Source organism: Chelmon rostratus, chromosome 13 (genome assembly GCF_017976325.1).
Source record: "Chelmon rostratus isolate fCheRos1 chromosome 13, fCheRos1.pri, whole genome shotgun sequence".
NCBI lineage: Eukaryota > Metazoa > Chordata > Actinopteri > Chaetodontiformes > Chaetodontidae > Chelmon > Chelmon rostratus.
In genome coordinates, this window is record NC_055670.1 from 10,655,253 (window position 1) to 10,669,496 (window position 14,244).

Consider the following 14,244-nt stretch of genomic DNA (forward strand, 5'->3'; position numbering starts at 1 on the left):
TCAACGTGGTTTTATGCAGGATTTTACTGCATAAAATGATCAAAGACCTTTTAGTTTGAAGCTGGAAACATGTCAGCATTAGGCTGATGATGTCAAGCATCATAATCAATGAAGTGCACTCCTATACTCAGTGAGAGTGCAGACACACTGTACTCCATGTATATACGGAGACTTTTGCATGTTGGCAGACCCCACACTGCTCTTGAAGCTGAAAACAAACAGTAGTGCTGCTAAATAGCCCAGAGAGTGTGAGTTGTTGAGAAGTTACTGACAGCAGCCTGACAGCAGGATCCCTGTTGACTAATGCTGCTGCTGTAATTGGTGGGATCCTCTGTTAATGTGGCTTCTACAATGTCATGTTATGAGATCAAAAAACGGCAATGACAAATACTGAACTAATCTGCTTTCACTGGTCAACAATGAAAGATAAAAGACTCTGGGGCACAGACAGAGCGAACTCTAAAAGAAAATGAGACAATAGCCTTTAAACGCAACATTTTCACTCATCTGTTCAGATCATATGACACCACGTCAGCAGCCCATTGAAGGGCTGAAACACTGCTGCCAGCTCTGTTACACCCAAAGCGTGGCAAACCCTCTCAGGTTTCCCTCAAGATCAGGTTCAAGATAGACTGGACCAGCGGCAGGTGGACTGCGCCGACACTCAGATTACTGCAATCTTGAATATTTCATCTGGGGGGACGGGGCTGTTACTCAAGAAGCAGGAGTCAAAAAGGAGCAGTTGGCAGGGAGGTGGATGAAACAGCACACATGTTGTTCGACTGAGGTTACCAGGAATCAAACTTCAGGATGTTATAATTACCAAATACAGGTGTCACTTGCAGCCGTCATCTTTTTCTGGGCTAACATATTGTGCACATTTATCAGCTGGAAGCCCACCAACCAAAATAAATAACAAGCACAGCGTTTAAACCATGTGAGGCACTGTTTCCTGTTGAACCACTCCTGACAGGCAGCACCACCGTTTCCTGTCCTGGAAGCATCTGCAGCTGTGATTCAACATCTGACCACAGTGCCAGTGAGTCCCAGCATTTTGTAAGACTGCGTGGGTGGAAGTGCATTGTTCTGTATGTGGAGCATCAGCAACCCCTGTCCTTGCCAGAGCCTGGACGCTCCCCTGACATGCCCAGGTTTGCCCACTAACATACCCAGAGACAAATCCCTCTCTGGAGCATTGGAGCTCCTCCTGTGGTGTTGCTATGGACCTGGATTAGCAGGATCAAAGCTCCCCAGCAGGCTCCAGTCATGGTGTTTCCACTGAAAGGCAGTGATCATGATGAATGTGGGGGAAGACCACATCAGTCAACTATTTCCAAAAAATATTTTTTCGTTGTTGAAAAAAGCACAGCAACTGCAATAACTGCTGGATTATGTGCTCGGTGACCCAGTGAATGAGTTTAAACTGGTTTAAAGGGTGTTTGTGTAGAAATAAGATCACATGCAGTTTAGCATATGATACCAGAATTTCTAACATAAACAAACTGAGCATTAGCATTTATTTACAGCTGTGTGTGTGTGTCAAGATGACACACACTCTCATTTTAGCTCTGTTTTGAGGAAATATCTGGCTCTTTAGTTGCTACATGTGTAGTGTCAGATCTGAGGGTTACATGACAAGATTGTGCCACTCCACTCTGTCCTCTCTGTGCTCACTCTGTGCTCACTCTGTGCTCAGGGGCATGGGGGAGACAGGCACATGAAGAGGATTTCTGTACATGTTATCTTTACTCTTAACTCTGTATACTTAAGAAATCACATCTATGTTTATTTAGTGAAATCTCTGTTTACTTAGTGAGTCATATGTCTGTTTAGTTAGTACTATCTCTTTTTTTGTTTGGCCTATGTTCTGTTATATAAATCTTTTAAAAAAATGTCCTAAGAGTTGGCTAGACACCAATAAAAACACTAGAATAGAGATAACTTGCTAAACTTAGTACAAAGCAGTAATCTGGAAAGTTCCTAAGATCCCAATAGATACTGAGGCCAGAGGGATGTCAGTGGAAAATCCCTAAAGGCTACAGTGGAAAATTACCAGTAGAAATTAGGTAAGAGATTATTAATTATGCATTAAAGGGGAAGACCCCCCCTCTATGTAAACACCAATAAAATTAGTGTAAAGATGTAACTTGATAAAAAGGATGTGGCCAAACTGTATGGCCAAGCCCCCTGACAGATGTATAAAAGGTGATTTTTGGCAGGACTTGCCTGGGCTTTTTGATCTGTGAAGAGAATAATGCTCCCTGGACTCAACTCTTCTGGACTCCGACTCTTTTTCCAGACTCTGTGCATTTTTTGAAGAAAAGCTGATCTCTCCTAAGACTTAGAATTTTTAAGATTATAAGTGATAATATTAAGAGTTAAGAATTAGGCAAAGAATTATTTTTGACCCTGATCCAGTCAGTATCTGGTCCTTGGCGAGGCAGTAGGAGATCCCCATCACATGCTCCACTATGTTCATTAGCTGCCCCACCCCAAACAAATCTTAAATCTAGGTCCACTTACTACCTTCATAAGGACTTTCAAATAGTTTGTCAAAAAAGCTCTAACTCACTGTCCACTTTCTAGCTTTTTCCACAGCTTCTGACTGCAAGTTTTTTCATCTCCATGACAACTGAGCAAAGAGACATGATTAAAGTTCCAGGAAAAGTTCTTTTGAAAGCTCTGGAAAAACTAGAAAACGCAGCAAAAACCTTCTTTTGTCTGTCAAACTGTGAGTACGACGCCATCAGTTAAATATGTTACATGCTGTGCGACAAAGGGGACCTGCTGTGTAGATCTAGTGGCTGAGACAATGTAGTATTAAATGCAACATCTCAGGTTCAGTTCCAGCTGTTCCAGACTCTTTCTATCCCTGCATTTCTTGTCTGCCTCTCTGCTATCTCCATAGATTAACTGTAAAAATGTATCATAAAATATTACACCATTCATGAAATCACAATCACAGGTTCATGTGATAATTTGATCTTATTACACAATTCTGCTATGGCTTCTTTGCATATTCTGCAAAGAAGGAGAAAAATTAATTGATGTTGTGATGTTACTGCAGTGTCAGCTACTAAAAGAGTCTGGCAAGACGAATGAATGAGGGCATGACGTGGAATCAAGAGGTTATTAATCACAGCAATCAACATTGTTAACCAGCAGTGGATGACTATTTGCCCAACACTTCTTTTCTCTGCCCTGCGACCACCCCGACCACCTCCTCCTCCTCCTCACTGTGGGTTTCAACCAGGCGTTCTCCCTGCAGGATTAGCAGCGTTAACTCTGCAGACAACGTCTGATTGTTGCGAGGGTGTCTGCAGTGTGTGGCTGTTGTGTGTAAAGGCTCAGCTGAGTGTAAATGTGAAACTCGGTCATGTGTGAGGTCTGGCATGCATGTTAATGCACGGGCTATACTGTGAGCTGATATGAGCCGGCATGCCTCTGACTGAGGCCGATAAGAGGCTTAAAGTATCAAACATCCCGTCTGTCAAAGCATTTTGCTCTTTTGATCTGCCGATTACCTGCAATACTGCTTGTATTGTTCACACTCACTGAAGGCCAAGAAACTGGTGCCCCCACGAAATTCAGCAACAGAAAAGTAATTCAGATGGATTTAAACCAGAATGCAACAGCGATGGCAACGAGACACATGAAAAATATGACCATGCAGAGACACATTTACCTTGCAGAGTTTCAGGCAGCTACAACAGAGCCAGCATCTTCCTTCTGTGAGACCAAACCTATTGGAAATCCTAGTTTTTAAGGTCCAAATACAAGACTTACATGTAACTTTTAGTGTAACTTCAACTGAAGCAGCTTTGACTCCTCAGAGTTGGTGACAGCTACTCTCCTCATCTGCCAGTCACAGCTCATTGCTCCCAGATGATCGCGGTTGCATCTCAGGTTGCATTTGTGACAGCATCCTCCTGTGTCACATACAAAGCATGGAGCGTGTCAGCGCATGTGCACACAGGCCTTAGGTGTAACAGAACTCCACACAATTAGCTGCAGAGTTTCCTAGGTGCCTGCTGTTGGTGGAGGGGTCCTGTGTGCACGTGTTTGAACGACAGTGAAAAAAGAAACACTGCAAAAACACTGGAACCCAGCTGTGACCTGGTCAAATACCATTCAAAACAAACAAAATACGTGCAACCCAAAGCATCATTCTTGCCAGCCAGGCTGAAAGAAACAAGGAGGTGAAAAGAAATTGAATGAGACGTCGAGAAAGGAACAGAGAGTGTGAAAAGAGACAAGAGGAGAGGAAACAAAGTAGCTGGTGGCTCTTGGCAGGTGACGTTAAGGGATTAGCAGATTGTGCGAGGCCGAATGCACTCTTCCTGGCATCTCTTGGTTCTGGGTTACTGAAAAGGTCTCTCAGTATTCAGCCTCCAGAAGGAACTCACCTTCATATGCAAATGAAACCTGGACACATTCAAACCACAAAATGGTTGGATTGGTTCACGTAAACATGCGCACAAAACAGCACATTTCAAACTCTCCAATAGTAGTTCTTCATCTTTTGTGCACAAAAAACTCTGTTTAGAAATATCTTGCCTTTTAGCAACTGCCATAAAAACTTCTAATGTGATAAAGCTTGAAAAGGAAAATACAATGAAAATGTTTTCTATATTCCACAAATCACTGCTTTGATCGAATCACAAACACATTTTAAAGATATTACAATCAGTCTTTATTATGTTATTATATACTGTACAGTCTACTTACATTATCTGAATGGGGTACAAGCACATACAATTAATATATCTCAATATGTTTTCTGCTTAAGTGCCATCTATTCTGCAGGTCATTTAAATAGGGTTTAACATTTGAAAAAAGGATTTCTATAAAAGCAGTTCATTTTGTTATAAAAAGGTTACATTTTCTCTTTGTTTACTGTAAGCTTATAAGTACAAATCACTCAGAAAGGACTGTATAATTCATGTTTATCTTGTCACATTTCAGGAAGCATATATCACATTTTTTTATACTCACTTTAGCTGTGTTAGAAGTCACCATTAGTAAGGCACTTAAAACATTCTAGTATAGGTGTTATTGTAACAGAGGAGCATTCTTCTGTTTTCTAAACACTACGGACTAATGTGAAGCCAGCGGGAAGTTTTCTCCCTCGCTAATGGACACAAACCGTCTGGGAGCCTGTAAGATCTCCTAGCTTTACCAAACAAGCAGGGATGCAGCCAGGAACAGAAACGAAATGAAGGCGTTTCTGTCTCTGAAAGAATTATTACAAAGAAAAAAAAAAACAAAAACAAAAAAAAACACCCCTCTGGCTGTGGGCTCCATTTACACACACCTATATTCTCACGACAGCCCTCAACATAAACATGCAGGCTGCCGCTGTGTTTTGCTGAATAGCTATTGTTTCAGTGCTAACACAGTGAATGGTTTCCCCTGGTCCACCCCACATCCACTTCCCGTGAGTACGCCTGGACGAGCTTTCTTCCACATACTCACACAAACCATATTTTCGGTTCATTTAAAACTACTATGCCATCGTGGCGAACGTTTACAGGGCTGGTGTGTGATGACCAAAAACAGACAACCCTTGATCTTTCAATATTGTGTGGGACAGCTTTAGTGCACAAGACCTTTACCCAGCAGGACCACACAGAGTGTAAATAAGGCCATCCCACATACTGTACTGAATCAATTTCGAATGCTGTAGTGTAAAACTAATGTCATAGCTTCTGCTGAAATACCTCAAAAATCGCACTTTTTTCCCTACTTGGCAAAAACCACATTGTCCATTTCAAAACTTTCAGAATATGCAGAATGATGTGCTGTCGCTACTAAAACGCACCAAGTGTTATATGAAAGATAAAGCATGTTGCCCTGAAAAGGAAAAGAATCCTGTGGCTCCTTCAGTCTTCACTGAGTTTTACTGCCCTCTTATGCTCGACCATGAGACCAGCACTTTGATGGAGTCATGACTGGCAGACTGGGTTTGCATTGCTACATGGGAAATATCAGGTTTCCTTCACTCATGTTGTGCACAGTGATGTGTGGCGAGCGGGAACGGATTCCATTCAAAAAAACATGTTTTCAGGGCCACAGCAGGAAGGACCGCAGTCTCACATTTTGTGCATTACATGCACCCTCTGTCTGGAAAACAGCTAGTGTTTGTGTGTGTGTGTGTGTGTGTGTGTGTGTGTGCATGTGTGTTTATGTGTGTTTATGTGGAGTGGTCTGTAAGTGTATGACAGCCAAGTTCATCTCTGAATAAATGTTGAACAGAGTGATAGACCCCTTTGTGTCGTACTATCCCAGAAGCACCCTCTGCAGGCGGTAAGCGGGCACGCTGCTCTCGTCCTCCGAGTCCGCGTCGCTCTGCGGGTTGGAGCTGCAGGGCGAGGTGCACTCAGGGGAGCACAGGTAGTGCATGAGGGGCAGCCGGTACTTTCCACAGAAGTCCACAAATTTGATCTGGCGCACACATGAATCAAAGTAGACGCCTGGAGAAGGATAAAACGAGGCCAGGTTCAGGTGACAGGTCAGCGACTTGTGCTGTTCAATGCAGTATGTGTACATCAACACAGTGTAAATATATTTGCACATTAAATCACCGCTATGAACTCAGATGTAAGCAAGACTGTACAAGCTGGCAGGAAACAGTACAAACATGAACTCTACTGAACAAACATTTGATATGTTTTAAAACAAGGTTGAGAACCTGTGGATTGGGACCCCTATAAAGGGTCACGAGACAAAATTAAAGGGTTGTCAGATAATCAAGTTATGCTTATATATTCCCAACTGTCAGACCTATGCAATTGGTACCAAGGGATACCAGAATGCAGTCAGTGGACAATGCCTCATTTTAAGGGTCCAGTGTGTAGGATTTAGGAGGATCTACTGGCAGAAATAGAATATAATTATCATAGTTATGTTTTCATTAGTGCATAATCAATTCAGTATATCAGCATGATTAGTTTTTGTTACCTTAGAACCTTAGAATGACCTAACTTCCTTCAAATACTGTATTAAAAAAAAAAGTGTCTTACCTGCACACTTGGGGTTGGGGCACTTGCTGGCCAGGTCCAGGTAACGCAGCAGGTTTGAGGGCAGGTCACAGGGGTAGTAGGGAATATTTCGGCTCTTGATGGTGCGTCCCGCTAACTCAAGTAGTGAAGGGGGGTCGTAGGTCATCTCCTTGACAAAGCGCACCACCAGTGGGTTGCCACGGAGACTGAGCTCTTGCAGGTGCACCAGGCTGAGAATCTCCCTCGGCAGGTAAGTGAGTAAGTTGTTGTGGAGACTCAGAGATCTCAGTGAGTGGAGCCTGAGTGAGACAGAGAGGTACTTTGAAATGTTGACACCTACAAAATGTGACTGTAGGAATGTGATTATCAGATCGATGGAGGGCACTCACACATCTAGCTTCAGGATACTGTTTGCTGGAGGTTACACTGGTAAGATACTGGTGGTGTATGTGGTTACCTGGTGAGCTGCGGGGGGACACTTTGGATGCGGTTGTCACACAGGACCAGGTAACTGAGGTAGGGCAGGTTAGCCACTTCTGGAGGAATGGCTGAGATAAGGTTCCCACCCAGATACAACAGCTCCAGACTAACAGAAAAAAAGGAGAGGAAAAGAGTCCAGTTTGAATTTTCTGTTTACGTGCAGTATAACATCACACAAAAGATCTGTTGAGTTTTCCATCTTGGCCAGCACTGAGCGATGGCATATTTTGGAGACTGTCTTCATCTGTGTGTCATCGCTTTTGAGATATCCAACCATTTCCATATGACTGACACCATGTTACCTTCTTTGTAAACGTGTTCCTCAGCTTTGGAGGATAACACGAGTTTGCTTTCAGCACTTCAGCATAAAGTATGGCTGATAAAACAAATTATTTGAGAATTAAGAGCAAGTTTGTTAAATTGATCATACTGCCTCCCTTTTGTTACACTTACTGTATGGGTCATGAGCACTGTCATTGTTGACTTGAGTAACATATGCTCAAGCCTGTTTTATGGGTTCTGCTCTTAAGATAAGCTGCTGTCCACTGCCTGCGTGTGTGAGAGGCGGTAACACAGACAGCAGAGGCAGCGGAGTGATTGGCTGTTGCCACGTTTGTTTCTGCTGTGTGATAGGCTGCTCTGATCTTTCCATATCAAGTAAAAACTTGCAAAGTTTAAAGTTTTATCATGATCCCACATCAAAATCATTTTATCACCCTGCCTGAGTGTACAGTATAAAAACTTATAGTGTTCAGTATAAAAAGTTGTGGTCGTAGTTTACAAATATGTTTTTAGAGGTCCGGCTTCAACACTTGCAGCTTGTACTTAAATTTAATGCAGTGGCGCAGTCAAGGTAGCCATGTTTATACATGAAAGGTAAAGCTATGATAAGAGCAAAGCTGAGTGACTAAAACTAATACATACCACAAGGGGGAGCTACAGATGCATGGCTTCAAGCTGAAGAGTTTGTGTGATTGTGCTCATTTGTGTGTTGAAATTTGTTTGTGGGTCCATGCTTACAAATCATCCAAAAGAGAAAAGACAGAGGTGAACAGATACAACAAGAAGTCCAAACTGATCACAATTCATCAGGACATCTTTTGTATAGTGCACACATTTATGCATTACCCACTCACAAGAAAGGTATAAGTATGTAAGATTATATAATTACCCTCCACTTTACTTTCTTAACAAAGATAACCTTGACTGCATATGTAAAGCCAGAAAACTACTGCTTCCAAGTTTAATAGATAACAAAATGATATGTACATGTTTTTTGTATTAAGACAACAAAGGACCCTGGTAGGTTAATGGTGGTGTGGAGTACACAGGGGGGTAATTGGGAGTGAAACAGAGAGACAGGGAGAGAGCAATGGATGGCTGGTCAGCGAAAGTAAGCTGTCAGGCCATCTGCCTGCTGGAACTGATGACACAGCGACTGCGAGACAGGAAGCCATTATACTGTCCTTGGTGGCTGAGCACTGAGCAAGCCCCCTCTGTGACGGGAACTGAGACATTCAGGGTCTGCTGACTGCCCTCACCGTCAAAGTGACACAAATCAGCCACCAGATATTGGAAATGGTTTTTAGGTCGTGTATCTGGGACAAAATGCAAAGCAATTTTCACAATTAAGACAAATAAGGTCTTTTTCGATACATAGCATGGTCTTAATGAATGCAAGAGTCCTCTGTGTCTCCCTAAATGTCCTCCTGCTTCAGCTTCCTGCATAGTAGATTATAAAGATGCACCTCACAGTCCCCAGCTGAGCCTCTGATTAGCCGTCTCTATGCACAGGCTGGCTTCAGATTTAACAACTCTTTGAAAGGTGTGTGCATCAGGGGCCGAGAGATGAGTATGTGACAGACAAGACTGTGGACTTTTAGTATGTTGAGTTGTGACAATCCCCTCTCACATGCTGCACTGCTTAAGGGCTTGTATATATTTTTTTGGTCCAAGTCATACACCGAGGACACTGCCTAGAGTTTTCCTGCATGCTTTCAGTGCATCCATTCTATCACAGTGGAGTCTCTGTCAACTTGCAAGGTGGCCTCATATTTCTGAAGAACGGTGCTTAGAAGTGTGTTGCCAAAACAGTGGAAGTCTTGCATTTCCTGAGGCCAAGTAAAGGATCAAAAACTAAAAGTTCATTACATGACTTAAGGGAGTCCGACACAAAAGGAGCTGCAATGCAATCACTCCGGCGTTTGCACACCGTCAACGTACATACACTCATTTGTGCCACTGACAGGCTCAGATTGTTATCCTAAATGATTGACAAAGGGTCCCTACAGTGACAGACCTTTTTGTTTAAGAGTAAGATTCTTGTTGTTTAACCAGAAACAGTCAGTATAATTGCTCTCTCGAGCCACCGGACTCCATTTACAGAAACAGCAATTTTATCATCATAAAACACACTTAATTCAAACTTGACAGAAACAAAATATAACTTCCTAAAACTCGGTTCTTCTTTCCACTGTTTCAACAATCACCACCAGTTCTGGTTTGTTTGAAATAAAACCTTTAATTCACTGAATCAGAGAGGAGCGATAGAGATGGTGGGCATCAGAGAAACAGCATGTAGTAAGTAACAATTATTCACCTAGAAAGAGCCAATATTTCTCTGTATAATATGACCTCCTCTTTCTGTCAGCTGCTGTGTGTCTGCACTGTATCTAGTGACGAGAAGAAAATAGTGGTCTCCCCTTGAGCAGTTTCTCATCAGTGTGCTGTTGCTGTTTAATGTGTGTGGGTGTTAAAACTTGTTCAGATTAATCTTGATCACCCTTAGCACATTTATAGATTTAAATAGTCATTAAAATATAATGATAACAATTAATAGAATGAGTTGTTCAGGAAATTGATTACTTTTTTCAGACACTAGTTTGTGGAAAAGTCAAACTTTCAGGTTACAGTTTTACAGTACTGTTCTGTTTTTCAATACACTGACTCCCAATTGCTGATTGGATACTGTTTTGTCTTTAAAAATCTGTATGCACAGTTGGTTTTGGTTTTGCTGTCCTATATTTTGGCGGCAATGCCTAAATAAATGTGTATTTGTCAGGCCTGGTTTCAACTCATTTCACACAGGCCCAGGAGTATCTGCAATGCAATAGCTTTGGTAACGGTGACCAAATCTGTTGTCCAGTGATCCAAGTGGGCATCATGGAAGAGTTTCACCAGTCCATCCATCATGGCCTGCACTGTTTGGTCAGTACCCAGTTCAATCAATCTAAGGAAGGTAAACTCTCAGAAAGGCGCTTTTGAAACAACTGAAATTTGACATTTCTGATTTTTGTCGTACATGCTATGTGCACCCCTGGTTATAATACAGATGTTACAAGTAGCAATACCAATGGCTCTGTTCTGTTCAAGTGTCCTAGTAAGCAATGGCAGTATGACAGAGAGACAGCATGCACAATACCAGGACCTTGAAACTGATAATTTATTTAATTATCTACACCCGGGACTTTCCTCCTGTGACATGTCAAAGTGTCCTCCGTCTCAAAGGTCAATTTGACACTGGCTGCACTTACAAACTAGAGTTTGGTGATTATTATTACACATTGCAGCGTGGGCAGTATTTATCAACATACTTTATGACCGCAAATTGTAGTGAATACAATTGAATATCTAATGAGCATTGATTGGTCAAGCTTTTTGTGTCAAAAACTGGACAGTTCCAGGCAGCAAAAATGTATGTTAATAATGGTGATTGCAAATTTAGTGGCACTTTTCATCCTCTGCCTCTTACTCTCTTCATTACAGCGTGAGCCACACTGGTGTGTTTGTATTTGTGATAAAAGTGAAGAGGCTTTTATGTTTGATCTTCGGCCTTGTAGTTGGTCACTCACTGTCATACATCTTCCAAAAGTTTTAAACTGACTGACACAAGACCTGTTGTTGTTTTCAAATCAGTGCCCTTCTCGCGTCAGATTTGTCATGTTCATTCTCCATACTTTCTCTTCATTATAGAGCTGTTAGATAAACTGAAAGACTGTCCTTCTTTCCTCTGTGGCCACATGCAATTATAGCAGCGTCTCTGCTTTTATGTGCTGTAATTTGCTTTTTGTTTTATCACTTTGGATATATTTTACTACTATAATGGATGTGTCTATATTCCATGACACTACTACTTTCCTACAAGCCATTTAGTTTGTATATCTCCAAAACTAGGCAGAGATAGTTACTGGAACACCGTAAGTACATAATTATCCTGCACACTCTGAATCATGCTGTTTACAGGATAAACTGACTGGAAATGAGAATGACACATACAGACGTAAAAGCAACAGTACCATGATAAATACCATCACATCCATGACAATGGAATATGTGTGTGTAATGTGTAATGGTTTTACGAAATTGTTGCAAGGTGAAAGAGGTAGGTCGATTACTCTGGCACCTGTCAAACAGCAGGTGAAGTGTGACTAAACTGGGTTTATGGGCCGTTCTACGTCACCACTGATAAAAGCTTTTCATATGGAGCACATGCAGCACGGAGATAACAACTGCAACAGATAAAAGCTGACGTTGGCATATGCAAACCATGAAAGCACCAAACATTTTAAATACCAGGATGAACTTTTGCAATGTACAGAATACAAGGACTAATGTTTGGCTACAGGCTGACATGGTTGAAGAGATAACACTGAATGAACATGCTAAAAATAGGTATTTTGTCTGTCATTAAATCTGTGACTTATCAATTACTGATGATTATTTTCAGTCTGTCGAATATTTTCCTTCATTATTTTATCAATCACCAAATTGGCAATCATAATGGGGACGTGTTTGAGTTAGGGCTGAACAATTAATCAAAATATTATCAAAATCGCTCGATGGCCAAATGCAATATCCAAATTGCAGGATCTGCAAATTTTTCATAAAGGTAAAATGTGTCACAGCGTAGCGTTATAAATGAAGCAAATCATACACTGTATTCTCCAGACGTAGGTGAACATGCTTTTTTTGTAGCGATCCCAACAAAATTGATTAATCATTTCACCTGTTTAGTTAGCTGTCATATAAGCGAGGCAAAGCAGGGATTCCTTTTACTTGCAACATGACGCCAACAAATTAATTATCCATCAAAACAGCACATGCATTCAGCGTCACATGCTTGATCGATTAATCGACTAATCATTTCGACTCTAATTCGACAGTACTTTTTGATTGACTGGTTAGCCGGTTGCCTCTCAGCAGTGCATAAATCATATAAAACAGCAGGTAACCATAGCAACGGCACATTATTTCCAGTTATATTGCAAATTTAATTCGTTAAGAAGCTTGGCAGGCTTCTTCATCTTCACATTTTATTAGTATATCTATTTCAGATAGTTATGGAATATTGTGTATTTGGTTAAAAGGCAAATTAGCGTTAGCTACAATGAGGCTAATATGTACCCTCACGTTAGCTAGGTTAATGGACAGTGGCCCCTCGCGGAATACTAGTTACTTATTTTGGCAATGGTTCTAAGATAGCTAGTCAAGAATAATGAGGTGTCAACCTCCATGACTTACCTGGATAAATTTTCTATCTCTGCAGGTATACTTTTCAGTCTGTTTCCGCCGAGTGAAAGCGACTGCAGACGCAGCAGTTTCATACACTGAAGCGGAATTTCCTCAAATCGGTTCCCACTAAAGTTCAACACCTCCAGCTGCAGAGAGCCGAACTCTTTGGGCAACGAGAACTCGTCCAGCCGGTTGTTCTTGGCCACCAGCGTCCTCAGCCTGGTCAGTCGTGTAATGCCCTCACAGATGGCCGACAGTCCGTTGTTGCTGATGTCCAAAAACTCGAGGTTGCAGAAAAGGCTGACTGACGAGGGCAGCGAGGTTAGCCGGTTGTAGTTCAGGTAGAGTTGTCTGGTGTCCCTTTTCCTCTCGTCGCTGATACTGTCAACGCTAAAAGCGCCGAGGCTCAAACGAGAAAAGTCAAGCACGCAGTCGCCCGCGGCCGCTGCGCCTTCTTGAATCTCCATTTTGGCAATTTAAGCGTCAATTTAAACTCTGACCAAAATTCTTGCAGAACTTTTGCTGTAGGCTGAACGCCCCGTAAACTGCGAGTTAGCTCCAGGACTCGTCTGTTTTCGACACGGAGTGGGGGAAGAGTTCTACACACCCGCCCGAAACATTTAACCACATCTCTACTACAAATCTAGGTCACTCATTTAGGACTGAGGATAAGCGACGGCAGCTACATGTCACTGCGTTGAATGCGGGGTTGTTATCCCACAATGCAGCCGTTCTCTGAGCGGAATGTTTCCGTCCGTGTTTAGAGATTGGCTAATTCTCGAATTAAACCCCGCCCCCGCAAGCATTTATTGGTTGCTTTCCCAGTCTGTCATATTACAAAGGCATTAATTAAGGGATTTGCAACAGGTTTATTGCACTTTATTACACATTTTACAGCTCTAAACAACTGTACCATGTGTTATTACCCTGTTTAAGTTTTTAAGTCTTGCAACAATAGGAGAGTGCTGTCCGACGATTTGCCAAATGCACAGCTCGTTCTGTCATTATGCAACAGCCCTCTTCTGTTACATTATGCAATACTCTGCTGACTTAGACGTGCACGGAATGAGAAAAAGCTTGGATATAATTGGGTTCCTCCCACTGTATTCAGATCCATCCATATGACTGTCACAGCGCTGTTTAGTTCATGTTATTTTATGAGGAGAACTTGGCTAAATCCGAGAAGTGGGAAGTCAGATTTACTGAAGTAAAATTCATGAAGAGTTTTGAGGAACTGGTTCTGACTGCTGAA

The 14,244-nt window shown here is 42.0% G+C and overlaps 1 protein-coding gene across 1 annotated transcript; it reads right to left on the bottom strand.

Annotated features, from left to right (window-relative positions):
• Window positions 1–4,678: 4,678 nt before the first annotated feature.
• LOC121616231 (leucine-rich repeat-containing protein 58-like) lies at window positions 4,679–13,698 on the bottom strand. Its single transcript, XM_041950937.1, has 4 exons — window positions 13,002–13,698; window positions 7,459–7,587; window positions 7,023–7,300; window positions 4,679–6,473 (listed from the first exon to the last, which is right to left on the bottom strand). The coding sequence occupies exons 1-4, from the start codon at window positions 13,457–13,459 to the stop codon at window positions 6,280–6,282; spliced, it is 1,059 nt and encodes a 352-aa protein (XP_041806871.1). The 5' UTR covers window positions 13,460–13,698; the 3' UTR covers window positions 4,679–6,279.
• Between the last annotated feature and the right edge of the window lie 546 nt (window positions 13,699–14,244).